We start from the raw sequence: 24,202 nt of genomic DNA, 5'->3' as shown, positions 1-24,202 counted from the left end.
CCACTGACTGACACTTCAGAGAAACCTGATCTTTCAGTACAGCATTCCTGAAGAGACTCCAGGGATGGGACCTGCATGTGCGGCAAGGCAGGACAAAAGGCAGAACTGAAGATCTTCAATTTATTCAGAAAAGCATTTACAGAAGCCTTTAAACATTTTCATTGTTTTTTTGTTGTTTTTTTTTTTTTTTTTTTTTTTTTTCTAGAAACTCATTTTAAGCAAAATAACAGAGGGATTACCAGCAGCTGCTGGTAGTGTATGAGTGGCAGAAGCATCAACCACTCATTCTCAGAGTGCATGCTTCATGTGAAACATACACACACACACACACACACATATTTAAAAAAGACAGCAGTATTTAAAGTGTGGGGGAAGCTTTGACTGAGAAACACCTGAAAAAATCTACAAGGTGTGTGTACCCTTTGAGCTCTGTTCAGGTAGCCTTCAAGCCCACATCTTCGATCGCAAGTGGTTGCATGCTTGCAAACTCACCGGGGAACACCGTTTGATAGAGAACTATTAAAGAAAGAACTCAAAACTTCAAAATTCAGTTTGAAATGATGAATAAAAAAATAATTCATAGCTACATAAGCCTCTGAATAGCAAATATCACAGCACAAAAATGTGTTGTGGCATGTTGTGGTTTGAAAGATTTCCAACAAAAACTGAAAGGGATGAAAAGGAACATAGTCCTGTCTCTTCTGTATGCAAACTTGAAAACAGCATAGTAGCTGGAGCACCTTGCTTTGAGAATGCTACTTTTCACTTGTTTAGTCCTTAAGCCATTTCAGAGAAATACCGAAGATCATAGCCATGTATGAATCTATTTCAAACAGATTCATTGGAAAGTTGCACTGACACGTGCAGAGTGAACAGTCAACCTAAGTTTTAACTGACTGCCCTGGAAATTAAATGGTAACACAGAAGGATACGATCGACAGAGTGTTTCCAAACCAAACCCCTAACATTTCCAGAATTAATGTGCTCAGCCAACAGTGAATGTTTGGCACACTTTAAAGTTAATCGTCTATTGTCTCAGTAAAACTTTTGACTATTCCTAAATATGTCATTAGAAAAACCTCTGTGATGTTCAGAGTCATAGAAATCACTTTTGTCCGCCACTTTAAACAGACGGTATGCAGTAGCTTATATTTTTTGCCCTTTCTATACCTTACTTAATTGGATACTTAATAGGTACTTCTTTCATGCTTTTCTAAAAGCACATTAGCAATTTTATATAACAAGGTCACAGAATCACAGAACGGTTTGGTTGGAAAGGACCTTGAAGCCCACTCAGTTCCATGCCCCACCCACAAGCTCCCAGGGCTCCATCCAGCCTGGTCTTAACACTTCCAGGGAGGGAAGTGCTCCTCCTTTCCTGCCCCCCTCCGGTCGGTAGCAGGCTTCCAGGCTTTGATTTGTAGAGTTAATTATGGCTTTGCCCTTTTGATGTCATTTAAAATAAAGCAGACATTTATCTCCAAGAAGCAGAATTCCCAATTAACACAAACCATAAAGGCCTCCTGAGAGACAGCAGATGTGCAGGCTAAGAAGGAAAGACAGTAGGTGTGTTAACAGTACAGCCAGAAGTGCTGCCATCACGCAACCACTCCAGGTCAAGCGTTCTCTCTGAATAACATTAAATACTAACATTATGTTAAACAAAGTCTGAAAATTTATATTTATAAGTAAAAAAGAAACTCCTTTTTTCTTCAGGTAATATTTTAATATGTCTTTATTACATCAATGATGTACTTCATAAGGGGAAGTTACTCAAAAGTTCCTAGAAAAGTATGGAGCTATAAATGATCAAATACTGAAAAAATTAAATGACACTAATGACAAGAGAAACCTTAATTTTTCAAGCCTGCTGTTAATAAGCAGCGTTAGCAGGGGACATTTCCCCTCAGTTTGTCTTTATTCATCAGATTCCGTACGCAAAAGGGTCGAAAGGTTCATTCTTGTTTTTTCAAGTGCTGCAGTCTTTGCTCGTCTCGAAGGCCTTGAACTTGGCACTGGGGCTGATTCTGGCATTTCATCATCGCTGAAATATAAAGTATTTTAAGATTAAGGCCCAAAAGACTAAACAAATGAAAGGGTTTGTTAATAGAAAACTTGAAATCACTGTACAGTAAATCCTTAACAAAAAAACCTCAAGTATAGAAAGTATGTAATTAGTAACAAGAATTTATGAGTGTTTTCCAGGTGATACAGCAGCATCAGAAAAGATAATGGTAATGGGAGGACGGTTGGACTAGATGATCTTGTAGGTCCTTTCCAGCCTTATGATTCTATGATCCTCTGATTGTAAGATAACCAAGGATCAGCAGTTGCAAAATAAGTAAAATCCCCAAAGCAAACACTGAACAGGCAAACTGCAATGGCTAACCCTGATCATCCTCAATATGGGGGTTACTTGCTTGAAAAAGGATGAAAGCAACTGATAATTATAGAGATAATTCAATGTTTCTATCCTACAAGATCTGAAGGGAAGGAACACACTTTGGATGTTTTCTTTAAGTGTTGGAAGATAGGAAACAGAAATAGAAGCCAGAAATGTGGAGGGGAAAAAACATTGAATACTCAGAATTCTGCACAGAAATGGTATTAAAACAAAAAGCAGAGAAGTGGTCAGAAAAGAAATGCAATCAAAAAATGGAACTTCTGACAGACAAAACGTATAGACGTATATTAATTCTACACACAAAAGATCTAAAAAAAACAGTGTACCAGCTCTGAGGAATAATAGCATTTGAAATACAGCAGTAGGTTTGAAAACTTCTAAAGTGTCAGCAGAAAAATACTTTTCTTAAGCATTAGGTTTGGGGAAAGAAAAATATTCCTTTCTAGGAGGGAATTAAGTTTCTTTCTAGAACGGACATCGTGCTTTTGAAGGCAGAGAGAAGTAGTATTTACCTTTCACTACCAGATCTCACAGCTGTGCCAGTTTTCCTTCTGCTCACAGACCTTGTTCCCACCGCTGCTTTTCTTTGCCCTACGCAGAAGCAAAAACCTCTTCACATCACTTTATTTCCTTTGTTAAACCAGTTTTGTGTCTTTCAATTAGTGATCAATGATGTATTGAAATGCATATGACATGCAGTCACAACACTGAGTGGAATGTTTTCTTCAAAACATTAACAACTAAAAACCCACAGACCAGGTGACTTTTCACAGTCACCTGGACGTTACTGTAAACAACTGCGACCATCTTGAAACCTTGTAGGCAGAGAAGTTCTTTGGTTTTTTGGTTGCTTTTGTTGTTGATTGATTTCTCTGATAGCAGAAAAGTTTTAAAAGCAGAAAAGTCTATTTTCATCCTTTAATACATTTTTTAAAAGCATATTATGAAGACTGCATTGTTTGTATGAAAAAAGAGGTTCACAAAGAGTTAATCTTTGAATCAGCCATTATAGTAGCCAGAAAAACCCAATGCATACCTCTGCCCGTTTTGTTTCTCGTGGATTTCACTTTTGCAGTTTCTTTATTTTTCACTTCAGTAACTGGAGTATGAAGAACATCCTTAGTATTTTCTGTTAAGCAGAATGATACGTGCAGAAGTCAGATAATCAGCTTTCAATTTACTGTAAATATCAGCACATTAACCGGTACCCAAAAAATCCATACAGTTTTAAATCCATTTTCCTTAAACTACAAATTTCCTTTAACTATGAATTGAATAATAAGGCCAGAAGGAGGTTTAAGGTGTCACTCAGCTGTAACATCGCCCCATCATAGCTATAAAATACTCCCACAGTCACAAGTAAACTATCCCTGAGAACTGCTTGCCCCCCATCCCTAAAATTACTGATGACTTCAGGAAATCCCTTTCTTCAGCAATTTATGCCACTGCTAAGAAGTTTTTTTTCTTAAGGTCAAAATCGTATCTCCTTTGCAGGAATCAAAGGACAAAAAGTAACTCATTTTGCTCTCATCCATCATTTCTGTATTTGAAGAACACCCCTTGACTTTCAGTGATCCAATCGTATTTTGAAAGAAAACAATGCTTTTCTCCTACAGCTTGCCTAAAGCTCTCAAAATCCCTCTTTTGAGAGAGATTCATCCCAAGATACCATTTGCTGTGAGCACAACATTTTATAAAGACGTATGAAGCTGCTTTAGAGTTCCAGCTTCCCATCCAACACATAAGCATAGAAGATAATAACACAGAAGACACTTGATGCCTTCAGAAGCAGATTAAAGTCTTGGAGTAATCTACTAGGATATAAACAGCATTCATTTCAAAATTAAGATTTATTTTTTTTTAAAGTGATATCCTGCTTAAAATAGCTGTGTGTCAGTCTTTGTGGAGGAAGCCAAGGAAGTCTGAGCACATTTCATCCGATTGCTTTTCAACTGAAACAGATTAGATTTCCTGTGCCACCAACACAACATACACTGCTAAGATGTGCACAACTGCATCAGCTGTGCTGACTGCAGAAAGTTTTCCAGCCTCTTCCACTATAAGCTCAAATAGCAATAAAAACAAACCTGGTTCAACGTACGGACTGGGAATAAGAGACCAATGTAAACAGTTCAGTGCACTGACTGTACATAACTGTAACACAGCCTGCCAGAAGTGCACCGTTACTCCATTGCAGTCCAAGTCCACTGGAGTCTTACTGAACTGCGTTCTAAAGATGCAAGGAGTCACATGTCACTCCTTGTGAGACAGCACAAGGTTTGGCTGGCAGAGAAGTGCCAAGCAGCTTAAGAAAACATCAGAAGTTAATATTGTCTTTTTTCAAAAGAAAGAACTATAGGGCAGACCTACAAAATACAGCACTGCTTACATTCAAGTAACAGTAATAAGATATTTATTTGTTCTGAGTTACTTTCAACAGTACGCATATTTATTTTTCTGCTTTTCTTTTCCCCAACAGTAGACTTATTTGGTAGGGGAATAACCAAGACTTCCCTTCATACAAATCCTTGCAGGACATTCAATTGCACATCTCCTATCTTACACTTCTCCTGAATTACCTTCCTCATTTTGAATAGAATCTGCAGATAATGTCTTGCCATTTTCCAGTGTCTTTTCAGAGACTCCCCTTTCCTCCGTGCCTTCAGAGTGATCTTTGCTCACATTTGTACTTTTGGTCAAGTTCTTCTTGATCCTCTCAATAGCTCTTTGGCACAATTTATCTCTCACTTTCTGGGAAGAGACACTAAACATTAACAGCTACTTAATTTTACGACTGTTTTATTAAGTATACCAACTACAAGGATTAGTTGGATTTACTGTTAAGAATGACAAAAAGCATCACATGAAGCTGATTATTCTGGTTGAAAGGAGAAAGATTTTCTCCATCACCACCAGGCCCCACAACCTCAAAAGACTTATTATTTTTAAAGAGGCAATCTGAGGAGATAATAAAGTTACAGGACCTCTCAAGGTGAGATGGAATGTTGCTACTTCTTGATGGCATCCCTGCAGGGGAGCAGGACTCTTCAACGTTTCACATAGCTTTATCTTTCTCTGTCAGATTCAGATTTTTGTAAACGCCTCTTTAACCAATTTTTGAGAAATTCATTTTTAATGAAAAACTTCAGTCAGGTTATCATAACAAACAGCAGGCACTTCATTTTTAAGTACATCACAATGTTAGACTGCTTTTGGCATTAGAAAGAGCCATGTTATTTATATACTACCTCAAGAATCTCATCAAGCAGAAGCAGAAGATTCTCTGTGGAAGAACTACTGATTTCCAACAAACTTAACGCTCTCGCATAAACACGAACATCGGGCACAGTTGGGTCCATCAGGATCTCATTACAAATTTTCAGTGCTAAATTATCATGCACTGTTAAGTCCTGTGAAAGAAAGAAATCAAATACATGCAACAACTACATCATTCTAATTTAGACAGCTTATAATTTTGCATTGCAAATATCTATTTTTTCAAATGCAGAATTTTGGGTACATTCACGAACTGATTTTCAAAGCTAAGTATGGATCAGTAAGGATGGTGCAAATTCCTTTCAGTATTACCAAAGTGTAAGAGTGAAAGAGAAATATTTAATAGCCTGAACAGTCACTTGCTTAATCAGTGCTCTGAATCTAGGAATCCCTGACAAACAACTAGCAGTGACTGCAGGGGTCAGTTCTTCAACTACAAGTAATGCTTTCTTCCAGTTCAACCCACTGTATACCTGATACTCTTGAGACTTCTTGGCCTGAGGTCTCAGTCCACTGGGTCTGGTCAGATCCACCAACAGCTCAGAAACATTACTGATGTCTATTTCGGCCAAGGGTGAAGTTGCAGGAGCGTTTAACAGCGTCCGCAGAGTTGGAAGATAAGCTTCCTCAAAGCATTCCTGGTTGGATCTGTTTCAGTTGAATCAAGCATGAGGAGCATAATGAGACAGAATTAAATCTTCTCTTCTACAATTAAAGTTTTCAACTTCATATATTTCAGCTGTCAGAGGACAGACCAATCTTACCAGAGACAGGCAGCAGGATCACAAAACCTGCCTTGTAGAACCCACTCCTCTAAAGCTTTAGCTCACTGGGCTTTTTCCTAGGAAATGTTATGTAACACTCCCTACTTCTGCACCTAACCACTTACCACAGAAAGCCTAACTGATACATACACACAGGTTCTCTTCAAGGGACAGAAACACACTTCCCTATATCTTCATTTTTCTTCTTCTCATTCCTCCTTTCTGCTAGTAATTCTCTTTGGACATACATCTCATTGTAAGAAAGCAATGAAGCCTGGCAAAAAAAACGTGGTGATCAACAGCATTCTGAAAGAAATATTTGTGTTTTCTTGAACTCAGAAGAGTTCGGGACCCCTGCCAAGCAAGCCTATGACCCACACAGTTGCACAGGGTTTTGTGGCAAGGTGTAGTTCCACAACATGGGTCAAAACAATTTAGAAGGTACTGTGCCAAATCATATGAAGTACTGGCGAGGGAAGCAAAGCCCTTTTGGCTTGTTTGGTGTTTTTGTTTATTTGCTTTTTTAATCTCAGATACTTGCTCACCTTCTATTTGAACCCAATTAACCGGGGGACAAAACTGATGAGATAACTTAAAAACACTAGATTGTTTGCTTCTGGATCATTGACTCAAATGTGCACTTTTTGTGCACAAGACTTTTTGTGCACTATAAATGGGGCAGGAACGTATAGAAGCAAGAACTCTCCCACTTAATGATTTGTGCTTTAAGTTGGGTGAAACACAGCTGATGTATCCAGATTATTTCCTACAAGCTAGAAAAACAACATTTTTAAGATATACTGTAGTACATACACACAAAGCTGCCAAGGAAATTATTACTCTTTAATAAACATTTCAGAATTAAGAATTGTTCACTGATTGCAGGACACTGTCCCTGCCATTAATGCACCACGCCATTCTAATGATGCAACAGAATTTTATGCATAAAAGCCATCAACATTTTATAAACATTTCAAAAATTAAGCCTCTGGACTACAGCTGTGATCAGATGGGAACATCTGGACAACACACACAAAACATACTGAATTTAAATTTCAGTGATAGATCAGCACCAAAATTAGGCACAAAACTCTGCACAACTCACACATTTACCTCCCCTTTCTGAGTGGCAACTTTGCAGACTGCTCTGAATCAGCTGCCACACAGGGTAATAAATATCTGTCCACTACCAAAAGATTTTGAATCTGTTGTGCCTTTACTTTGGCACACACTTCAGTTAATAAAACAAACAAAAATATCCTGTTTCTCTGCTACCTACTGGGAGCTGTCCATCCTATTTTAACCTTTCCTGATAGCATCTATTAAAGTAGTATTCAAGAACATAAAGGACATCTTTTAAATCATTTTTTTAATTCGATATACAGAAAAACACTTTCAAAGAGTCTTAGGAAAGAAAAAAAATAGGTCAGAGAAGAGGGAATTTATAGAAAGTTTTTAGAATGGCCATAGATTGAGTCTGCATATATTCAAAAGTAATTTGCATAGAAGATTAAACTAAGCAGGTCTAACAAGCATTTATGCCATTTTGAAAAGGGCTGCAAAGCTGCTTGATCAACATACATCATCACATAATATTTAATATGAAGCCATACCTATTTGCATAAGCATATAAAGGGAAGAAAACTCCCAGACAATGTCTAAGTTGAGCGTCCTCTTCAGTCACAGGATTGTACCACAACAAAACAAGACGTGAGAGAAGTTTGGCACTTGTCAGCCTCCCACAAAACATCAGTTTGGCTATGCCTTCTGCAGCTTCTGTTCTGAGTTCTGAAAACTGACGAGAGTTGATCTCAGAGACAAAACACCAAGCACAGTGATTTTCACTAATACTTTATTGCACTGTATAGTCTACATCTAATTCTGAAAATCAGTTCTCTACATTTCAGTATCTGCACCTGCAGGAAATGCTTAACTGGCTCAGAAGTCACACTTACTTGTATCAGTGGCAGTTATTTTCTAGGGCAACTGAGTATTTTAACATGAGACTACGTAACACACATCCTGTAAAGTTCAAACGCAACCTAGCAGAAGGGTAAGCCTTCTGCAGAAATTATTTCAGAAGGAAAACAAGGCAAGATTTATAATATTTCTTACCTCACTGTCTAAGAAACCATAAAGAAGCTGCAGGAAGCTGTGAATTGTAGCACTCCCTTCTTTCTTCTCAGTTGTTTCACCTTCTTCCTCACAACTTTCAGTTCCAACATGTACTTCTTCACTTTGAGGCTCACTGTCTCTTCTAGCTTTGAATGGCTCAATCCCAAACAGCATCAACTGATCAAAGACTGCCCTTAAAGCACTGAGCTTTACCTTTATATTATCTATTTGTAAAACCTAGGTTAAATAAAGAAAATACAAACATAATGTTATAGCAGAGCATCGCTGCTCAATATTAGAATAATAGAAGTGGATAGTTTTTTCTTTAGTAAGATTATCCCAGGATCTATACATCTATACATGAAGTTTCATATAAAAGTTCCCCAAGTAAAACAAACTTCAGACAGAAGGTGGGATGTGAGCTGAAGCCTAAGCAACTTGAAATTATAATATTCTAAGAAATAATCTATCAAATTTTCTATGTGATCTCCATTAATAAGTAAAAAAATGCAGCTTCACTCACTGTATGCACGTATGAGACATAATCTTACCTTTCAACCTCTAAACATCTAACAAACAAAAGCTATTTATCTGTACTAAGTCCATAGTGCTAGGCACTACAGAAAAAACATGTAAGACAATCCTTGCTCTGAAAGACCATGTAGCTTAATTAAAATAAACATTATGCAAATTACACCAAGGAACTGAGAGGTAAGTTCATGAAGGTCTATAGTTTACTATGTGCATTATGCTTCAAATTAACATCCAAATCAAAAAGAGATGTGGTGGGTTAGCCTCGAGAGTGAGCCCTTGTCAGTTTAGCCCTACACTACTTCTGACAGCAGCCTACATGAAGAATAAGGGTTTTAATTGCTCATAGACATCAGCAATATCTACATGAAAATACATTCTCCTGAACTTCAGGAAGTCAGGAATTGCTGGTACTCGAGCACCAGAACTACGTATGATACAAGGTGGTTTTATTTTTTGTCACATGACCACCTGTATGGGAACTGCTGAACCACGGCCTGAGCCTCTGACTGATCACCTGAGGCGAGCACTGAGTCAGCCACAGGAGCACAGCTGAAGGCAATTCTCCTGTGGTGTCAGAAGGGGTGTCTGGCTGGCTGCACCTCTCCTAGACCCATTTAAGAGCTGACTGCCAGTGGGAAAAGATTTTTTCTGGAGATCCCTCCTTTGGAGTTTTGCAGTGAGCCCAGGATACAGGTAAGCATTCTATCTGTTCTCTTCTTGTTACTATAATCTGCTCTGCCCAACTCTCTTGTTTATTTCATAATTATAACATCTTTACATTTATTGACTGTACACCACCATTCCATCTTCCAATAGAAATTTTACCTGCAACAACAATGCAAGATGCTGTCGAGCAAATTCTTTGCTTTGAAGGGAACAACAACCCAAGCATAGAACTGCCATGTTTCTCACAGCTGGGTGGACATTGGTTACACCAGGAAGTATCTGGAAAAAACAATACTCAGTTTGTCATTGAAATATGCAAGTCAAAAACAGGGAATTGTCTGTATTGTTTAACACTTGCTTACTCTGAAACTAGAAATAACAGTGTGATGCAAAACCAGAAAGTCGTAACTACTCCATTTATCTCAATATAAACAGAATCAGATTTTTGAGTACATAAAATAATAGTAGAACCACCAGCACTTTGCCCAGTATTTGCTTTAATAGACTTTATTTTCTGACAGAATAGTTGACCACTACTGAAACAAAAAACAAACCTGCACAGTTCTTCACGGGAATACATTGACATTCTTGCAAAGAAATGGTACACAGTTCTAAATTGTAGAATACTGACACTACTTTCTTTACCTGTAATAGTTTTAAGAAGTCACTATAAGAATCCATGTGAAAGAAAAGCCAGATTGCATACAGGATGCATGCTATCATGATATCAATCTATATTTTTGTGTACAACGAAGAAAGAAAGCTTAAAAAACAGCACGATAACCCTAACATAAGAAAACCCAGCAAGAAAAACAATGTAGAAGCAGGATGTTGAAAATACAGAAGTGGAATAAACAACAAACATGGAAATTAAAGAACTAATTAAAAAAATTATGATGGACACATCAAAACTACTTATGATTTGTTAGAACAGTGTTATACATCTGAAAGAAATCAGGTGTTGTTCACAGTATTGAAGCTACTCTGAACTGGTGTTAAAATTCAAACTGGAAAGAAAATTGCCAAAATGCCCACACTGAGTCAGATCTTCCAGATCATTGCCCTGTTAACAATAAAGATCAAAACCAAATTCCTGGAGTGTTACATAAGCAGGTGAGGTAGATAGGTAGATACCTCCCCTGAATTGTTGTCGACATCCCAACAATTTGTAGCTGAGGCACTCTAGAAATGTGAGGCTGTTCTTAGCTACCTAATTACTCCATAATATTTCTTTTTCATGAACTTACTCAGTTTCCTTGAATTTTATGCATGTTCTCAGCGTGCACGCATCTTTTGACAAGGCATTCCGTAGATTATGTATTAGAAGAATCAACTCATTCCATTTATTTTAAGCTTGGTGATTGCCAGCTTTACCTTATGATTATACAATCCTCACTCACATTCTCCATGATGCCCATGAATTCTGACCTGTCTCAGACCCTATCTTCAGTCCTCTCTGTTCCAGGTAAAAAAAAGTCACTCATTTAGCCGTTCTTCACACAGAAGCTGTTCCAGTACTTTTCCTTTCTGCCCTTCTCTTGACCACTTCCAATTCAAATATAACCTTTCTAGATAGGTGTGATAGAAACTGCACAATAGCATTTAGTTAGGAGTGTATCACGTGCCCACAGTAGCATACTGGGTTTTTTTTCCTCCGTTTTTCCCCCCCTCTGTTATCCGCAGAGGAGACTTAAAATGCTTTGAAGCAGCACACTCAGCTACAGGGAGAGTCTCAATTTATTTTGGTGACTCCCTGCTGCATTCAGTTCTGGTGTAGATTCTGAGCTCACAGCTGGGCTGCACTTGCATGATTTGGAACAGCTCAGAAGCACTAGCCACAGTACTGAAAATATAGAAAATGATTCTGAAACAATCACAAACCATCCTGCCTGTGAACTAAGATCAATTTTTATTATAACCTACAACAGTGTTTATTGCTACATACCAGAGACTCTATTATTTCATTAATGGTTGGATCAATTCCTTTAGAAAGGGCCATCATCTTGAGAAGCTCGTGACACATCAATAGACACTTCACCAGTGTTTCAGGATCATCCTTCAGGGTGAGTCAGGAAAAAAAGAAGAAATTGTGTTACTAACAATGGTGGCTGTGATGGTGAGAATAGGCACAGTAAGCCAAGTTATTTCATACCCAAGTAAACATTTCTTACCCACTACAGATTTGATAAGTGAGCAACTTAATTAATCTATAAACAATGAAAAATGATTCAGTTTCATGTTTTCAGTTAAGAGTAAATACAGCATAACTAAGCTCCTTTTAGAATTCTGCAGTTATTTAAGAACCAAAAGAGCAGTTTACTGTAATCCATTTTGAAGAAACTAAAAGCAACCAGCATTTATGAATACAGAAAAGGAAAAAACTGAAACCTTCTCCACACGCATTTCTTTAATTTCACACTGCTCTGCTGCTTTTATCAGATCACTTTTTGTGTGTTCCAACTCAGTTATTTTCTCTTTTAATACTGATGCTTTATTAAAATCCTGCAGAGTAATGCACTCTTCCAAAGCTGCTTTTGCTTCAAAAAGTTTCACTTTTATTTCAGCCAACTGAAACGTAAAGCAGAAAGAAAATAATTATTATAATTATGCGGGACGATAAAACCTATATGGTATTAGCCAACAGTGCACTACTGAGATCAGTTACTGATATACAACTATACAAAACTCCTACTTGATGGACAAGGATTATTTGTTTCCAGTTAGCTAAAACTAGCTTACCTTAATCTGTTGCTTTCTTATTTCAGCAGCATCAACAGGCTGGTCAACAGAAACAATTGGCTCACGAACCTCTGAGACAATTTCTGCAATCTATTACAAACAAAATGTTAGTGATTTCAGCCAGTGATTTTTGGCTTAGATACCAGATACCAAGCATTAGTTTAACTTATCCAAATCTAAAATACCATCCTTCTGAAACTTCTGTGCAGCTTTCCTTAACCAATACATCACTGCACTAAGTCCTCAAGGAGGACTGACTTAACAATGAGCAGCCTAATCATGAAAGTCTAGTCCTATCTGCAGTCAGCTAGTTAAGCAAGAAAACAGAACTGCTTGTCCTCAGGTGAGTTGAACAGTTTCTCTTGCAGTTCACAGGCACTGTCTTCTCTAGGTTTGAACACACGCTTTAGAAAGATTGGTAACACCAGTAAGGTTTTTCACCTGGTACTGCTGCAGTCAAAATACACCAACGCTGTCATTTCCAGCTCTATAAACTACATATGTAATACAGTGAGCCACACAAGCAACTTAATTCCAAGCCAAATACGTGTGTGGAACTGGAAGCAGAATTATTCTGAGGGTTTTTCAGTTTGTTAAGGGAGTTCATTAAGGACAGGCCTGTTATGTTAATAAGAAATGAGATGAAAAAAAGAAAACTAAAAGACCATTGAGACGGGGATAGTTTCAGTTTGATTTATCTTGCATCAGATTTCCATAGTCAGCTTCCTCTTAGCCTCTACCCAAACAGCAGGACGTACTGAATCAGTGCATTTCACTTGTGTATTACTGAATCACACATTCTGTTGGTGTTGCACTACTGTAGTGCCAGGGTTACTACAGGTATTCCAAAATATCATGTAACAAACAGCCCAGCTTTACCTACTGGGCTGAGACTTTCCAGAACTGCTCTGTCCATAAAGTACAGAAATTACTTAAATTATTTCAGCAAAACCAAGAGTTTGTTTTTCATTAGACAAGTTGAAATAATCATTCCTCATATAGGAACATTCCTCATTCTCTGGGCAGCCTGATCTAATGGCTGGCAACCCTGCACATAGTAGGGGGTTGAAACTAGATGATCATTGTGGCCCTTTTCAACTCAGCCCATTCTATGATACTACACAGGGACTCTACAATAAAAAGAATATTTTTCTAATTAACATTTGAGGTCTTTTCTCAGCAGAAAGGAGGGAAAAAAATCTGCAATCTGGAAATGTAAAGTATTCTCATTTTCTCATTTGAACGTTCTACTTAAAACTGTTTGGATCAAGTAAGACAAACAATTTTGAAACAGGCAGTTGAAGAGCAGTAATTTCCTAATTTGAGGGTTACCTTTACAAAATCAGCAACGTGCTCTGAAAACAGAGCTCTTCATCAAATATGCACAAAATGCAGCCATGTTGAGGGGAAAAAAAAGGCAGAGGTGCATAGCACAGAACAACATAAATACTTCTCCAAACCAAAAACATTTTAATTCCTGATATTTCTGTTGCAATGCTTTCTAAACGCTGTTTGTCATACAGGGAAAGCAGAACCCAAAAAACAGTAAGTCTTTGGAATTACTTACAACTTGAATTCTTCTGGCATCATCCTCAATGATCCTGAGTAATCTTTCCACAAGTGGAGATACAAGAGCTGTTGAAGTTGCAGGCAGAATAAGAATCCTTTTTAAAAGAACTAACAGATGCTTTCTGCATTAAAGTGGGGAGAAAAAAAAAAAAAAAAAAAACAACACAATTTGCATTGTTAGGCATTAAATTATTTTACCCAAATTGAGTTAATGTGATTAATACATTACAGGATAAGCTTCTCTGTAACTATTTTGTTCCTTAGTAGAGTTCATCTTCTCCTTATTTTACCCCATTTCTCTTGATTAGAAAATACTGTTTTTATTTTTAATCAGTTTTGACTGTTGCTTAAAAGCCATTCCAGCAAAAAATATCTTGACAGGCTGCCATTGCATATTAGGCTCATATTAGGATGGGATGAAAATGACAACCTGATAGTACTAGCATAACTGTCCTGTTTCAGAAAATGCCCATGATGGGATAAGCTTCCAAATTTATTCTTACTACTTCACAGGAAAATGTTACTCAAACTATAGGAGGCTTGTTTGAACGACTCAGTTAATGCATTCCAATTCAGTCTGAAATCTTAACTCTCTCCTTTTTAGGCCTTAGCAAGTTAGCAAATTCAAGATACTCATAGGCTACCCACTGCAAGTCACCTGTGAAGAAATCATCCACTTATCTCCTTAATTTTTGGTATATTGAGTTCTAAATAAACAGTCTTGTATACGCATGAAACTTTTTCCATAAAAGCAAGCAGGCAGCATTTCCCACACTCTTGGGCACAATTCCATTAAAGAGATGGTGTTGGGTTGGTTGTTTTTTGCCATTTAGCAGAGACTCACATGTCATGTTTGATCAGGTCATTTTCCCAACACAGGCCTTATGTCTGTGAATTGGCATAAGTGCCATCCACTCAATAGCAGGTTTTCTACCCAAGTTTACCTTCCTCCCTCTTCAGTGGTGTCCATGCAGTCTATAATAAGAATCAGTTGCTGGCCTATAAATTCTTTTGTCATCAGGTTTTCAAAACAAGCGAAGTCTTCTCTTTGTTCTTCTCCAAGAACTGGCATATTTTGTATGTAACTGAATCCAAACAGAACAGATCATCATTCAGAATCATGGTTGCAATGAAAAAAACAACAAAAAACAAAGCAACAACAGCAAAACAAAAACACTTCCCTGACATGTATAAGTAAGCTAGTTACCTTGCCTACAAGGCCTAAATTTTTCTTAATGCTCTCCTTTTCATAGATGAATATTTCCAATAATGCTCATAGATAAATACTACCAATAATGTACAGTTTGAGAACACTGCACTCCATTAAAAACTAATCCCCTGTTTGAGAATGCAAAAAAAGAAATGCCTAAATAAAACATACAATGCTGTATTTGTTGTTAAGGGTCAGCGACTTGCAGCTTCTAACTTCTCTTAAGTGATGCTGTCATAGCACACAGACATCAAAGATTTCACTAGACTCCCAAATCTTAACTGAACCAACATGGGACTACTCACCAACAAGCAGCTTTATTGCCAATACTGCAATCAAGTATCAGCACCTACTTAATTAATTTTACTCAGCCTTTTCCTTAAGGGGAGGATTACTGAAGGCCTACTGAATCAGATTGGATGGAACAGCTTTTTAATTTTTTTTCTGAGAAGAAATATTGTATGAACGGTCAAACCAATTATGAATTCATAAATTTACCCTCACTAGACTGGACCCATATTTCTATATTAAGTGTTCATGACTCTTTACTTCTGTTTAAGAAACACATCAGCACACCAAACACTGGAAAGTAGCAATGATTTGTACAGCATTTTTCACTCAAAGGGTGGTGAGGCACTGGAACAGGTTGCCCAAGGAGGCTGTGGATGCCCCATCCCTGGAGGCATTCAAGGCCAGGCTGGATGTGGCTCTGGGCAGCCTGGTCTGGTGGTTGGTGACCCTGCACATAGCAGGGGGTTGAAACTCGATGATTGTTGTGGTCCTTTTCAACCCAGGCCATTCTATGACTGATACAAGTATGCTACTCTACTGAAGAGAGACAAAGAATATGCATACGTTTAATTGGAAATATCTCTACAAACACTTTCTTCAGCAGATCTGATTTATCTGTATTTTAGCAATCTTCACTACATAGCTTACAAGTGCAGTACATCAATTAAGGTTTCCTAGCATTCTCTGCGCTCACAGAATTTGGACAGAATATTCATTAATGTGAAAACTGAAAGCTTTTCTCTCTGAGTATCTCACCAAGAAAAAAAAAGTCTTTTTCTTCACTTAGAAGATTGACTTAACAAAACATTCACTGTTTCTCCTTCATTAAACCAGCCCAAAACTGCCTCCCATGGCAGTTCTACCACTAGCTGAGAACAGAAGTTTTTGTGAAGCATGCCCTCGTACCAGGGAGAAAGACAGGAACTGCAGCCAAATTTTACTTTATTTTCACAAGTTACCACAATGAAAAACGTGCCAGTTTCTGCAGGCTCTTTACCAAACAGCAACCAGGGTACTAACAGACAGCCAAAAGAGCTGCATGTTACAGAACAATCATTCTAGTAGTTTTAATGACACAGAATTATATACAGTTCATCTTCAAGTCCATCTTGCTTATAATGAGTAACGTGAAAACAACATTTTGAAATATTCCATTACCTTTTGGGTTTTCTTGCTTTAAAAAAGATTGAAAAGAATTCTTTATTCTAAACAAACAAACAAAAACCAAACAAAAAACAAAACAAAAAAAAAAGAAACAAAACAAAACAAAAAACAAAACAAAAAAACAAAAAAAACACACAAAAAACCAAAAAAAACAACAACAAAAAAAACACAAACAAACAAACCCAGATCTTTGGCTTTGAAAGAAATCTCAATAGCTGAAGCACAGAAATACGATCTATCTTTTCAAAAATAATTACTTTGGTGGAAGACAAAAAATGTGTTTTAAATGCAATGTACCTTAATAAGTAATCTGCATACATGGCTGGTTCTGGCAACATCTGCTCCAACAAATCTTCACCTTCTTCACCTTTTGACTTCAGATGTTCACAAAGACATCTCCAGTGCAACACATTCTCAGCTGTTAAGTTTTCCAAAGGAATCAATTTTCTTAACAACAAGAAATAAACAGAAATGAAGAAAATATACAAATGCACAGAAATACATTATTTCCTAAGAAGAGAAATCCTGTCTAAGATATTCTCCACAGCCGTACTTATGGGTATGGACTGACAAAAATAACTTTGTAAACAAGGACGTGGAGTCACAAGAGCTTCTGACTACACTGAGCTCTTCAGTATTTTACACCAAGACAGTTTGTGTTGGGTATTCTGTATGAAAGCTTTACATTTGCAGAAGAGAATCTGCTGAGCCTTTCAGATCTCCAAAAGTAATCACACATGCTAAACTTGCACTCTATGAAACATTGCCATGACTACAACTGGGGAAGATTGAACTCCACTAATCTGTAGAAATATAGTTGCATTATTTTTCAGCTTCTGTTCATAAACTGTTTGTTCTGCTCTTGACTGCAGCATTTCACATTATGTTCTATAAAACTTTTTGCTCCCCCCAAACAAAACTAAAGCACATTCAAACCCTAATAACATGTAAATGAAACCACAAGGTGTAATCAGAAGTGTCATGAAAGAAAAGCTAAGTGCTTTGCATAAATCAAATAACCTCATTACAAGTTGAATCATTTCACTTGCTTCCCAAGGTACCATTAGCCCAACAGATCCACTTCTTCAAAACATCACTTACAATTCTCAGTTAACCCAATCTTTTAGAAAGGAGCCTTTGTTTTGTGCAGGATCAAAGTCAGATCGACAAGTCTAGAAGGATTTTTCCTTTGAACTTTAGAAACTGGCACATTTCCAAAAGCTGTGAGAATGTTATTTCCCCCTTATCGTGCTTTTAAAATCCAAACAGGCCTGCACCTGTAGCTTTGAAGTACAATATATCATCTGCTGGTTTCAAAACATAGGTCACAAGCTACTACTAGAAGGTAAAACATTTTGTAAGACGGAATTATATATTTTTTTCCCCTCCAAAATACAGAATAACCTTGTTTGCATTTTGTAATCAGTGACTACTCGTCATTTAAGTTTATCACAAGATGAGACTTAGATAATCATTCACTCCGGTTTCTTTGATTAAATCAAAACATTTCTTACCTCCCTTAGCGATTTCCTATAGTTTCTAGTTTTTCCCTTCCTCCTTTCATTTTATTGTTGAAATGTAATATATTTGTATCACATTCTCTTCACCGTGGATTAGAACTCACCTAAACAAATTCTACCAAAAATTAATGCAGGAAAAGAAGCCTCTAAGCTCCATCAAGCTTCCTTTAACAACTAAAACAGACTGAAACAAAGGCTGAAAAACAAGCCAACAGACTGCCTAAACAGTACATGAATAACTGAAACTCAAATTGTGCTGCCCCTAAGCCAGCAAAAGGGATTGAGGGAAGCCAAGGCAAAGAGAAAAAACAAAAAGAAAGGAAAAAAAAAAAGTCAATAATGAGGGGGAAGAAGAGACAAAAGGCAATATCCAGAATCTGAAAAGGTGATACAGAATCTGTGATACTGATTCTTTTAATCAGTTATCACAGATTAAAATAAGAGATTACAGTTTTGCAGGTGTAAACTAAAGCACTGGAGACAGCACAGGGAAATGAAAGAAATTAAGAATTAAGTCCTATTACTCATAGCAGAGCTTGCTTTATTGATGAGTTTACTCTCCCCTGTGATTTTCACAATCATTTTCAGTTACCAAACACATTAGAAATACAAACAAACAAAATGTAACCAAAACACTTCAGGATACAAACACCAGGGATACATCACAGCTTACACGAAAATATCACAGCCTTCTCATAAGCTTAACAGACAAGAAAGCTGATCTCCATACCTGTTGTCAAGGTATTTGCAGTTCTGAATGCAGTCGTTAAGTGAGGACAATGAAAACACAGCATTCAGTACTGGGACGGCCACTTCTGGGCAGTTCTCTACATCCAGTCGATGAAGCAATTCTAAAACATTGCCTTCGGTAAATTGTAACCAAGCTTGAAGCAATTTCTTCTTCATTACTTCCTTAACAGCATCTAATAATACAGAAATTGAAACAGTTGATAATGTTAGAGCACATCAAAAAAACATGTTTTCAACACACCAGTCACTGTTCCATTAAGTTATTATACAGTTGAACTTGGCCTTTTTTTTTTATTATTTTTTTTTTTAAAGCAGCACAACAGTTAAATAAGAACTGCGTATGCAAAACTAGCACTTGTATGAGGGAGCATCATTTTTCCCCTATAAGGAATAAAGGCTCTTTAACCAAAACCAGCTACATCTACAACCAACACGTCACCCCAGAAAATACATCAGTCATGACCTCTTTTATTAAAGCCATGGAACATTCTAGGGAAGCATGTCTATCCAGTTGCCCTCTTTCAGGCATTTATAATTGGCCACTGCTGAGGCAGGAGACAGATGCACAGACTTTTATTCTGATTTGCCACACGGAATTCTTGCGTTAATTCAATTATCCAACTGTGTGTTCCAGAATCCAAAGTAAATCCCTCCAGTACCTCCTCCCTATTGAGGCAAACAAATAACTTCAGGATCAGCAGAGTAAGCTTTATCAAGGAAGAAGGTATTTATGGAAACACCAAGTATACATCTAGATTTCAGCAAGGAAGAAAGGTTAACAGCCTGGTGGAAGGAAAAGGATAACTACAGAGTGACTGAAGTATGCTCTTAGGAAGCTTAGAAAACAATAGCCAATACAAGGGAAACAGTGACAACATTCACCTCCTACTCTATATAACCCACGATAATAGAAGACAGCACTCCCTGAATTCTAAAAGATGCTGAAGATCTGTTAAACAAAAAACAATAAACAACAAAAAAAACCAACCCACTAAATTTAGGTTCTAAGAATGAGAAGCATCTCCAAGAAGTGAAAGGCATAAACCATCAGAATGTAGCAGTGTGAAAGAAAGCAAGTGGAGAACTGACAGCTGAATTGGTTTTGCACCCTGCAAAGTAGAATTAGGCAAAATCTGGATTATGCCTTCTAGATCTGGTTTAATTATAAACCCTGCCTCTGAAGCCAATAAGAAAGACATTCCAGCCTAGCGATCTTTAATGAACAAGTTCCTCTTTGTTAGCTTGGGAGTATGTTCACATGAGCAAATTCAGTAAAGATACCCATATTCAAGGTTACAGTTTGCAAAAAGATCAAAATGAGAGTGTATAACCAAGATGTTATAATTTTGTATAACCAAGATGTTATAATTACAATATAATCAAGAGAGTAAGGCAAACAGACAATGATCACAAAAGAGAATAAGTGGAAGAGCTTACCCTTGGGTTGAGCTCACCAGAAGATACCAAAAGAGGGGATCTCCAGAAGAGATCCTTCTCCTCTGGTAGCCAGCTCTTAAATAGGTCCAGGAGGGGTGGAGCCAGGCTCCACCCCTTCCAGCAGCACAGGTGAATTGCCTTCACCTGTGCTCCTCTGGCTGACTCAAGGCTCACCTCAGGTGATTAATCAGAGGTTCAGGCCGTGACTCAGCAGTTCCCATACAGAGAGGAAACTAGTGGCTGTATATATAAATACAGACTTCATGGAACATAAACCTCTTTTGCCTAGAGAAGAGCATACAGCATCAGTGAAGCTGCCTACCTTGGCAGATAGACAGAGGTTAAAAAAACAACAACAACAACAACAAAAAAAAACACCAAAACACAGAACAAGTTCTCAGTAGTTGGGATGAAGAATCATCCTAAGGAAAAGAGACACCAGCTGAGGAAATACCTTCCCTGCATAAATGAAGAAGGCAGCTCTCTGCCAAACACTTCAAGGTCACCAAAACATAAGCCACATAGAAAGTCTGTACCTTCTCAGTAAGGAAATGAAGCTAATCCTTGTTCCTGACAGATGAAGGACCACAGGAAAAAAGAAAAAAAAAAAAAAAAAAAAAGCTAGTGAAGGTAGCTTTCTCCTCTGGTTTGCAAAGCTTACTAAAAGAGAAACGCATTCATGCAAAGACAAGAGAGCTATCAGTTGAGATTAAGTATTATCCTTTTTTAGTAGGGAAGAAAAGTGAAGAAGAATTGCCTGATTATGTCAAACTGCGCACACTAGTATACAGATAAGAAAAAAAATAGCAGTCCAGAATGTATTCTTTTCCAGTGCTAGAATTCAGAAACAGAACTTGAGAAATCTCACTAAGTTACTATACAGTAACTGAGAGTAGGTGGGAAAAACACTAACTAAAACTTATCATGCAGAAAAATGACTTCTCTGTAAGTACAGTTCAATACAGCCCAAGAGAGCTCAGCTGATTCTAACTTCTGCTTCGACCAAGAAGCTCATATGGTCCCCAGCTCAGATCACATTCATATATGATGCACTTTGAAGAGCTTCTGTTGGCAGTTAGCAACGTGCTTCTTTTGCTCTCTGAAGGCACACAGCCACATCGGTCACAATTCACACAACTCACAGGCAGTACATCACTACAGAAAACAGAGTAACACCTAACAAGGCTTCACACAGGCTTCCCAAAGTGTGCGAATCACACTGCCACACTTAAACTGGCAGTTTTTATGATGGAATTCCATGACATGCTATTGCTGGAAAGAAAAGTCACTTTCTGTGTAGGCAAACCTCTCTCAGATGCACGTGGCCTTGTGATGGTTTGACGACAGAGCGCACAGAAATACTGGCACGTTCTGAACAGCTCTTCATGAAAATGAGACAGCACAGAAGATTTCAAAAACAATAAAGCCACTTCACAGTGAAATGAATGAGTCGATCAAAAATGCATTAAGTAATATTCATGCCAGTTAAATGACAAACAAACAAAAATTTCTCTCAGGACTTACATGGGAAACATTTTAAAACAATTTTCAGCCTGATACTAAATTCTTTGATAAATGCAACAGTCAAAGATATTTGGAATGAAGCATCTGTTTTTCAAAAATACATGTAATTAAATAACTACATTTCTCCTACTTCTGTGTTTGATAACATTATTTTTGAGGGGTTTTTTTTGTTATTTTTTTCCTAGCTTTAATTTTAATTTTAATAATTCATTCTTATTTTAGAGCTCAATGGCTTTCCTGTTTTTTGAAAATGCAATTCTCTTCTGGTTTATCCACTAGCAGATGACTGGAAGAACAGAAGCAGTAAGCAGGATTTCTTGTGCTTAAGCATTTCTCAGCATTTTCCTTTGAGCTCCTTATTACTGCCATCACGGCTTCCACATCAGTAATCTCCACTGCATTAGAAGATATTCTCTCAAATACTGGTATTAAGATATTTTTTAAAATGATCACTTACCAGATCTGTCATTAAGTCCTTGTTGCAGCAGTTTTACTCTCTGTGCTATTGATAGAGCTCTCAGGTGAACTTTTTCTGCCAAAACCTTCAGAAAAAAGAAGATATTAAAAAACATTTCTACACATTTTAGTGAACTTGTGAGCTATCTGTGAATCCAAGCTCTCAGTTTTATCCAATCCCCAGAAACTTTAAGTCAGTAAAAGCCTATAATACCTGTATCATCAGCATTCTATCAACTAGTAAGCTGATTCCTGTTCATGGAAGAAAAATAAACTTAATCTAAGTTAAGCAAGAAGAGAATATGGTTGTGTGTGGCTGTGTAACATTTTGCTTGAAGATCCTGTTCTGTGATTTTTAAGGCACTTGAACAAGAAATGTCTATGGTAGCAACCTTCTTTCCTTTTACCTCTACATGTAAAAATAAACAGCAGTTGATACTTCACAAAGAGGGAACGTGAAAACTATGCATAATTTTACACTAGTATGGCTGTGATCCTAATATTAGTTAATTGTTTGTAGTATTAAACAGAAGAAAAATTGTTTCACTAATCTCACAAATGGGCATAGAAGATTACGGACTGTATAAACAACCTTGAAGAATTGAATTATATTAGAAATGCAATTTCTATCAGGCAAGTTCTTGCATACTTGAAAACACCCCACCAAAGTTCTGGTAAGTGAGAAATCTTACAGTTTAACCAATGAAATATGATAGAAGATTTAAAGCGTTTTCTTAAGCCACTGTTGGAAATTAATTATAAACGGTGCACTTTACCTCATATGCTAGCTTCCTGACAGCTTCCTTCACATCCATTGTACGCCCTACAATTTTTGGCAAAGTCCTTGCTGATGGAGCAATACATGACAGCACAGCACGCCTCACTTCTGAATTTGAATCGTTTTCAAGCAACACGTTGTAAACTGAAAGCAAAATAGTCAGCTTTTGTAAGGGTGTAAGGCATTCACATTACTGAAAAAAGGACGATACTCAAGAAGGTGAGCAGGCATTATTGAAACCTCTCCCCTTTTGCACAATGCTAATATAAACACAGGGATCAGGTTAGGGTCACAGCCCCAAGATTTTAAGGCAACTGTACATAGAACTGAAGTCAAATGCAAGAATAGTTATTTGTTATTATTAGGATCTTCAGTTAATTAAACTGCTACTCTAGATCCTCCCTATAAAATAACCACTTTGTCATTAGCTGGACAAAAAAGTATCCAAACGTTGGACCTCTATTCACTGGAAATACATCCTTACCACCTTTGAGGAGAATCCTCAGTTTTTCCTAACAACTGAAGATTGACAACTGCATTAAGCCTACCAAAATACATTATTATCCTCATGTAATTGTTATTTTCCTTGCCTCTTTTTCAAAGTTAAAAGTGACAACATAAGATTTGATCAGAGAATACTTGTCTTTTCCTTTTTGATCTGCAACTCATTATGAAATTTTTGTTCCTAAACAAGAAACATATAAACAAACTTTCAGATAACAATTTCAAAAAAGGCATCTTAACAAGAAAAAAACTAAGCTAATAATACACTATAATTTTACAAACATATAGTCCATCTACCATTGTCTTTTGAAGCAAGAGAAGTGAGGTCTAATAAAAAAAGCATACCACCCAAAATGTTAAGTTCACAAGTTGGTACAAAACAGCATAAGGAAAACTGGGTTTCAGCAGTACTAATCTCTTATATGGAACTGATTGCCCCATCCCTGGAGGCATTCAAGGCCAGGCTGGATGTGGCCTGGGCAAGGCCAGGCTGGATGTGGC

The 24,202-nt window shown here is 37.3% G+C and overlaps 1 protein-coding gene across 2 annotated transcripts in view; it reads right to left on the bottom strand.

The window, feature by feature from the left end:
- Window positions 1–1,716: 1,716 nt before the first annotated feature.
- The window catches only part of NCAPG (non-SMC condensin I complex subunit G), a 25,010-nt gene continuing 2,524 nt past the window's right edge, over window positions 1,717–24,202 (bottom strand). Inside the window, exons 4-21 of one of the 2 annotated variants that reach the window (XM_042812775.1) lie at window positions 23,196–23,341; window positions 22,421–22,505; window positions 18,983–19,175; window positions 17,030–17,179; window positions 15,012–15,152; window positions 14,066–14,189; window positions 12,499–12,588; window positions 12,148–12,327; window positions 11,705–11,815; window positions 9,919–10,038; window positions 8,560–8,796; window positions 8,058–8,239; window positions 6,154–6,328; window positions 5,653–5,814; window positions 4,984–5,155; window positions 3,441–3,533; window positions 2,917–2,995; window positions 1,717–2,044 (exon numbers count right to left, since the gene is read on the bottom strand). In XM_042812775.1, the coding sequence (XP_042668709.1) occupies window positions 1,918–2,044; window positions 2,917–2,995; window positions 3,441–3,533; window positions 4,984–5,155; window positions 5,653–5,814; window positions 6,154–6,328; window positions 8,058–8,239; window positions 8,560–8,796; window positions 9,919–10,038; window positions 11,705–11,815; window positions 12,148–12,327; window positions 12,499–12,588; window positions 14,066–14,189; window positions 15,012–15,152; window positions 17,030–17,179; window positions 18,983–19,175; window positions 22,421–22,505; window positions 23,196–23,341 (2,567 nt within the window). In that variant the 3' untranslated portion in view covers window positions 1,717–1,917. Of the gene's footprint in view, window positions 2,045–2,916; window positions 2,996–3,440; window positions 3,534–4,983; window positions 5,169–5,652; window positions 5,815–6,153; window positions 6,329–8,057; window positions 8,240–8,559; window positions 8,797–9,918; window positions 10,039–11,704; window positions 11,816–12,147; window positions 12,328–12,498; window positions 12,589–14,065; window positions 14,190–15,011; window positions 15,153–17,029; window positions 17,180–18,982; window positions 19,176–22,420; window positions 22,506–23,195; window positions 23,342–24,202 lie in introns of those variants that run through there. The other variant, XM_042812776.1, reaches the window with a different exon arrangement.

The sequence above is a fragment of the Centrocercus urophasianus genome, unplaced genomic scaffold (genome assembly GCF_019232065.1).
Source record: "Centrocercus urophasianus isolate 14NV4802_14NV808 unplaced genomic scaffold, USGS_Curo_1.0 seq_13, whole genome shotgun sequence".
In the NCBI taxonomy this organism is placed as follows: domain Eukaryota; kingdom Metazoa; phylum Chordata; class Aves; order Galliformes; family Phasianidae; genus Centrocercus; species Centrocercus urophasianus.
Note: the sequence above shows the minus strand (reverse complement) of the source record. Positions and strands in the feature narration are given on the sequence as shown.